Source organism: Colobus angolensis, unplaced genomic scaffold (assembly GCF_000951035.1).
Source record: "Colobus angolensis palliatus isolate OR3802 unplaced genomic scaffold, Cang.pa_1.0 Scaffold402, whole genome shotgun sequence".
Classification (NCBI taxonomy): Eukaryota; Metazoa; Chordata; class Mammalia; order Primates; family Cercopithecidae; genus Colobus; species Colobus angolensis.
In genome coordinates, this window is record NW_012117400.1 from 297,808 (window position 1) to 304,476 (window position 6,669).

The following is a 6,669-nucleotide window of genomic DNA, read 5'->3' on the forward strand; positions in this document are numbered from 1 at the left end:
TTTTTTTTTTTTTTTTTGTGAGACGTAGTCTCACCCTGTCGCCCAGATTGGAGTGCAATGGTGAGATCTCGGCTCACTGCAACTTCTGCCTCCCAGGTTCAAGCGATTCCCCTGCCTCAGCCTCCCGAGTAGCTGGGATTACAGGCACGTGCCACCACGCCCGGCTAATTTTTGTATTTTTAGTAGAGACGGGGTTTCACCATATTGGCCAGGTCTTGAACTCCTGACCTCGTGATCCGCCCGCCTCGGCCTCCCAAAGTGCTGGGATTCCAGGCGTGGGCCACCGCGCCCGGCCCTGAAGGATATGTTTTGCCGGACATAGAATTCTAAGTTGGCACTTAATTTTTGGAAATAATAAGCATTTTGAACAAATCATTCCCTTCTGACTTCCATGGTTTCTGTTGAAAAGGCAGCTGCCAGTCTTCTTGTTGCTCCTCGGATCACAGTTTTGTTTTCCTCAAGCTCCTTTTAAGATCTTTTCTGTTTCATTGTTGTTTAGTGGTTTTGCTACGATGACGTTTGGTGTGATTTTCTTTCTCGTGTTTTGTGCCGCTGACTCTCCCCTTGGTGTGATTTTCCGTGCATTCATCCTGCTTAGGGTTCGCATTGCTACTTGGGTTTATGGCTTGATGTCTTTTGTCAATTTTGGAAATTTTCAGCCATTGTATCTTCAAGTGTTGATTCTGCCCTAGTCCCTCATTTCTCCCCTTCTGAGGCCCCAGTTACATGTATGTTCGACCTTTCCACTGTATCCCTACACCCTCTGGGTTCCTGTGTGAGCCGTCCTGGTGATTTTCCGTCCACTTTGGCTTCTGTTTTGTTGGCTCCTCCCGCAGCTCCCTAGGGCCCCTTGCTTTGGCACATTTGCTCAGAGCGAGCTCATCCATCCTGGCCACATGCGTCGATTGCCCGCGGGCTATTGACCCCTCCTCCAGCTGTTTCTCCATCTCAGACTTTTCCTCCAAGTTGCGGGCCATGATTAGGTTGTAGCTCAATTTGCCAAAAGCAAATTCTCAGAAATGATCAAGAATATACTCTTTCTGGCTGGGCCCAATGGCTCACGCCTGTAATCCCAGCACTTTGGGAGGCCGAGGCAGGCGGGTCACCAGAGGTCAGGAGTTGGAGACCAGCCTGGCCAACATGGTGAAACCCTGTCTCTATTAAAAATACAAAAATTAGCCGGGCATGATGGCGCATGCCTGTAGTCCCAGCTACTCAGGAGGCCGAGGCAGGAAAATCACTTGAACCCGGGAGGCGGAGGTTGCAGTAAGCCAAGATTGTGCCACTGCACTCCAGCCTGGGCAAACAGAAGGAGATCCGTCTGAAAACATAAAAATAAAAATACGCTATTTTGAAAAAGAAAAAATAAATAAAGTTTACAACACTTTTTGTTGGAGAGGGTGGTCTTAACACCTTTGGTCTGTCTTGAGGGTGTCTGGGTTGACTGGTCATCGTTTTGTCTTCATAAGAGCATTCTCCAGAGTTGTCCATTTGCCTCTGTGACTGTAGGAGTTGGAGAGAGAGGGGTCCTTGACCAAGGAAGAGAAGGGAGCGTGGCTGCCAGAGGGCCAGGAGATGGGGGCCAGGGAGAAGGGGAGACTGAGAGAATATCCTTATGAAAATATTGTTTATTAACATCTGAATAGGCTATTCAGGAATGCATTCAAAAATATCTTCATGTGTCTTTATCTACACATTGATGAAGATTGACTTCATATTCCTGAGGACACTTAAAATCTTGAATGTTCTCGCAGCTGGATCATTCAGGTAAATGGAAGGACAGTAGTGAGGAATCTATTTTCGGGGTGACCATCCTGCCGACCCACTCCTCCTCTCTGTGAGCAGTAGCCTAGTCCGTGTTGTCCACCGACTCTCTTCTTAACAGGGACCTGGGGCAGAGGCAAATGGAACATTCCTTGAAATGCTGCGAGGAACCGGCTTTTGACAAATTGGCTTTCAACAAATGAGCTGCCAGCTTATTCAGTGCCCAGGGGATTTCTCCGTGTGGGTGTTGGTCAAGTCCTTGGAGCGGGACCAAATAGAAGTCGTCACCGTTTTCCCCGTCACTGTCAGCACCACCGTTTAGATCTCTTGCACCTGAGGCCTGCCGCCACCCTCCTGGGCCTCCTGGGGCAGCAGCCCTGCCGGTCTATGGGTTCCATCGCTCTCCGGTGCCTTCTCTCTTCTACGTGAGCGGTGGTGCCAGAGCCCCCTCACTGGCCCCCTGGCCTCTGTCCTTCTGGCCTGTTCTTTGTGGTGCCAAAAGAGGAACTTTGAAGGAGTTTTAAAATTATGAAGTATTTCAAGCACAGGGAAAATGTACAGGATAACACAATGAACAGCCCAGCTTTCTGCAATCTTAACATTTGCCATATTCACTTCAAATCTTACTTTTTTTTAGGAACTAAAACTTGAAAATATTCAGCTGAAGTCCTCATTACCCCTTTCCAGCACCATCTTCCTTCCTTGCTATTCTGGCCTTGCTCTACCGGCCTTGCCATTCTCATTTGGGTGCTTATCTTTTCCATGCATGGTTTTATACTTTTACTACTTATATAATTATATACACAACAGGTAGTGATTGTTTTCTTCTAGAGATGGGGTCTCACTCTGCTGCCCAAGCTGGAGTGCGGTGGCGTGATGGCAGTGAGCTGCAGCCTCGAACTCCTAGGCTCAAGAGATCCTCCTGCCTCAGCCTCCAGAGTAGCTGGGACTACAGGCACGTGCCACCACACCCAGATAATTAAAAATTTTTTTTGTAGGGACAGGGTCTCACTGTGTTGCCCAGGCTGGTCTTGAATTCCTCCTGGCCTCAAACAATCCTCTTGCCTTGGCCTCCCAAAGTGCTGGGATTGCAACTGTGAACCACTGTACCTGGCCTGCTTGTGTTTTTTTAACAGCTCTATTGAGATATAATTTACATATTATAAAATGCACCATTATAACTACATTTCAATGGTTTGTAGTAAATTTACTGAGTTGTGCAACTATTGCCATGATTCACTTTTTTCTTTTTGTTTAAATAACAGCTCTATTGAGCTATAATTCACATCCCATAACATTCACCAATTTAAAGTGTACAATTCACTGGTTTTTAGTATATTCACAGAGTTGTTCAACCATCACCACTATCTAATTCCACAGTATTTTTATCAGCCCCAAAGCAACCCTGTACTCATTAGCAGCCACTGCCTATCCCCCACCCCCAGCCCCTGGCACCCACTAATCTGCTTTCTGTCTCTATGGATGTGCCTATTCTGGACATTTCGTAATTAGTGGAATCGTACTGGAATCTGTGGTCTTTTGTGACTTTTCAATCCTTATAGTCACCATGTTTCTATAGAGTAACTGCAGGCTAAACTTCGTACTCCACACTGGTCCTGGGGGATTTGTGGAATTGACGAGCACCCACGGATAGTTCACACTGTCATTTCTACAACTTCTAGTCTATGGCTATTCTTGTAAAGCTGTTACAAAAGAGTAACTACATATAAAACATATATGAATATTGGTGTGCGTGTGGCTGGTGTGTGTTTGGGGTGTTCCCAGGCAGACCTGGAGCGGGAGGCAGTCTTTCCCTAGAGCCTGGGGAGGGAGGAGGAAGGCAGAAGCTGAACCCGAATCTAGTCTAGGTCAGGGCTGCTCGCTGTTGGCATGAACTCTGGGTGAGGTACCGAAGGAATCTTACTTTCTCTTTTGCTCCCAAGACAAGCGTTGATGGAAGAATGGGTGAATGATCGCCTGCAGGGACACCTGAATGAGATTTACAACCTCAAACACAATCTGGCCTGCAGCGAAGAGAGAATGGCCTATCTATCCTATGAGAGAGCCAAGGAAATATGGGTACAAACCTCCTGGGGGAGCCTTGTGAGAAGACTGGAGGGATGAGCGAATCCATTCTGATACCCCCAAACCAAAGCAAGACACTCGAGCTGCCCCCTCCTGAGTGTTCAATGGCCACATACACATTTGTTTCAGAGCTAGCAGCATCTGACCTTTACACGCACGTTCCGCTTCCCACCATCTGGCTTAGCTGCTTTTGCCACTCTGGTGCTGCAGTGCTCACCCGTGAGCCTCTGACTCGGGAGATCTGGGGTGGAGCTGCTTCTGCTGCGGCTGCGGGTGTAGGGAGCATCCTCTCAGAACCCCTCCTTAGACCTGGCTTCCCTCTCCTCACTGTTCCATTTCCATAGCGCCCACCCCCGTCCCTGGGTAGTTGTGTCTTGACCAGGTCCTCAGCTTCGGGAGACAGTGGATGGGGGAGTGCGGCTGGGTCGGATGAAGCTTTCCCAGTTGCTGGAGAGCCTGCGCCCTCCCCTCTGCCCTGGATGTGCTCTAGGCTCTCTGCTTGCCTCCTTGAATACCCACCCCACAGTGCTTGCTGCTCACCCCTAGGAACTCAATAAACGACCACAGTTCCGTGCTGACTTCTGGTGCGTGCATTTTCGTCTCCTGCAGGAGATCATGGAGACCTTCAAGAGCCGAATATCCAAGCTGGAGATGCTACAGCAAGTCACCCAACTGGAGGCAGCAGAGCACCTCCAAAGCCGTCCCCCGAAGATGTTGTTCAAGTTCGTGAGTCTGCTCCTCTCACTGGCAACCGTCCTCTTGGTCCTTGTCTCCACCTTGTGTGCCTGCCCCTCATCACTGATCACCTCACGCCTGTGCACTTGCACCACCCTGATGCTGATTGGGCTTGGGGTACTGGCCTGGCAGAGGCGGCACGCCATCCCTGCCACAGACTGGCCGGAATGGGTCTCCTCCAGGTGTAGACTGTACTCCAAGAACTCTGGGCCTCCAGCACATGGACCTTAAGGGGCCAGGAGGGCCACCTGCCTTAGCTTGCTAGCTCCCTCCCTCCTCCTGGGTGTCGAGGGCGTCCAGCAAGCCCTCCCCAGACAGCCCCTCCACAGCTCTTGCTTGCCGATTATGTAACCACCAGCCTGGCGAAATGGATATAGACGCCCACCTGCCTCACACTTCCGTTTTGTCAGGATCCTTTCACGCCATCGATAGACATGAGGCTCCGGAAAGATTAAAGTCTATGAAGCACTCTCTCCTCTTTATCCCCCTTGCACCCTCTCGAGACCCAGTGCCTGCACACGCAGAGGCTCAGGTGGTCCCAAACTGCAGTGAAAGCCTCTGTGACTTTGTTGGTTTTGGCAAAGATAAATTACATTTATTTCACAGGGATGGAGAAGGAGGGGGAAGGGAGAGGTGGCCAAAGCCCCGGTGGGCGGGATGGGTAGGAGGCAGATCTCATGCAGGCGACACCGAGGACACAGATGAGACCTCCGTTTTGGAGGCGCTGGAGAGTTCAGAGCCATCGTCAACCTTCTTCCCAAAAAGCTGCAAGATGCAGTTTCGAAACTGGAAGGACAGAAAGTGTTATTGAGCAGAGCAGGAAAGGGTGGAGCCCTGTGCTGAACGTACGTGCCCGAGCCTTCCGTTCACCCATTCCAAACGCCATGGGGGATGGAGGAAGGCTTGGGTTATTTCTCCCTCACACGCCGGGATGTCATCTGACTTAGCAGTTGATGGTGACTACACTGGGTTGAAGTGTGTCCCCCAAAAGATGTGTTCAGGTTAAGACGAGGTCACACTGGAGCCGGGTGGGCCCTAATCCAATGACTGGTGTCCTCATAAGAAAAGGAATGCTTAGACACGGACACGCAGACGGAGGGAAGATGGCCACGTGAAGATGAAGGCAGAGACTGGGGCGACACACCTTGGAGTCAAGGAGCGCCAAGGACTGCCGGCAGCCCTGCAGCTGTTTCTCCCTCTCGGCCTCCATGGGAAACCTTTCCACTTGCCAACACCCTGATTTCAGACTCATGATTTCCAGAACCGTGAGAGAATCCATTTCTGTGGTTTGAAGCCACCGAGTTTGTGGTGGTTTGTGACGGCAGCCCCAGGACAGTCATCCACAGTGACAGCTAAGGGGCAGTGGTGACCTGTCCCCAGACTGTCTGGTGAGCGGCTCAGAGGAATGTTCATGAAAAGGCATGTGGTTGTCATGTTTTTTCCAGTCCATGGATCTGGGGCAAGGTGAGGCTTAGGTAATGACAATCTAGCCCCTACCTCATCTCTCCAGGCAAGCGTCTTCTGGTACCACGAGGGGGTCTGTCTTTGCTGCTTCACCCCAAAGAGATCTGGGATCTGGGCCATAGAAATGTCTCAAATCATGTCCTGTGTCATCACTGAAGTAACCGCAATGCTTTGAGGACCCAGACCAAAGGCATTTTCTAACTCTTTCAGGCCTCCTCTTGACTAGCTCTACCTCCCTCTATCATCAAAACTCTCAAAATTAAAAAATATAATGGTTGAAATTAATAACGTAAGACATGGGATGAACAGCAGAATCAGCTCAGCTGAAGAGCTGGGAGATAGGGCTGAGGAATCCATCCAGCAGCTGCTGCTTGAGCACCCACTGTGTGCCAGACTCTGTCCTGAGCATAATTTCCTGTCTTCTTGGAACTGCATTCCAGAAAATTCTCTCAGAATGTGGCAGGACAGGATAATTATGTGGAAAGGGTGAAAGCAAAGTTGGGGGCCTGGTGAGGTCCAGAAGTGCCGACATCTGTCTAGGAGGGGGAGTTCTGGAAGGGAGAATGGAAATAATCCAGTAAAGACGGTACTTGGCAAGATAGTTTAGGATTCCAGAAACCT

The 6,669-nt window shown here is 50.0% G+C and overlaps 2 protein-coding genes across 2 annotated transcripts in view; one reads left to right on the plus strand and one right to left on the minus strand.

The window, feature by feature from the left end:
• Positions 1-3,711: 3,711 nt before the first annotated feature.
• On the plus strand, positions 3,712-4,979 carry TEX28 (testis expressed 28). The gene is made up of 2 exons (XM_011955893.1): positions 3,712-3,843; positions 4,459-4,979. The coding sequence occupies exons 1-2, from the start codon at positions 3,718-3,720 to the stop codon at positions 4,813-4,815; spliced, it is 483 nt and encodes a 160-aa protein (XP_011811283.1). The 5' UTR covers positions 3,712-3,717; the 3' UTR covers positions 4,816-4,979.
• A 174-nt stretch (positions 4,980-5,153) lies between these two features.
• The window catches only part of LOC105521649 (medium-wave-sensitive opsin 1-like), a 17,603-nt gene continuing 16,087 nt past the window's right edge, over positions 5,154-6,669 (minus strand). Inside the window, exon 8 of the mRNA XM_011955920.1 lies at positions 5,154-5,385. Within this exon, the coding sequence (XP_011811310.1) occupies positions 5,260-5,385 (126 nt within the window). The 3' untranslated portion in view covers positions 5,154-5,259. The remainder of the gene's footprint in view (positions 5,386-6,669) is intronic.

Excerpts from the sequence above, each read along its gene's own strand:
- TEX28 (XM_011955893.1), top strand. The coding sequence starts at position 3,718 with ATGGAAGAATGGGTGAATGATCGCCTGCAGGGACACCTGAATGAGATT. Across the intron at positions 3,844-4,458 it reads AGAGAGCCAAGGAAATATGG|GAGATCATGGAGACCTTCAA; the intron begins GTACAAACCTCC and ends CGTCTCCTGCAG.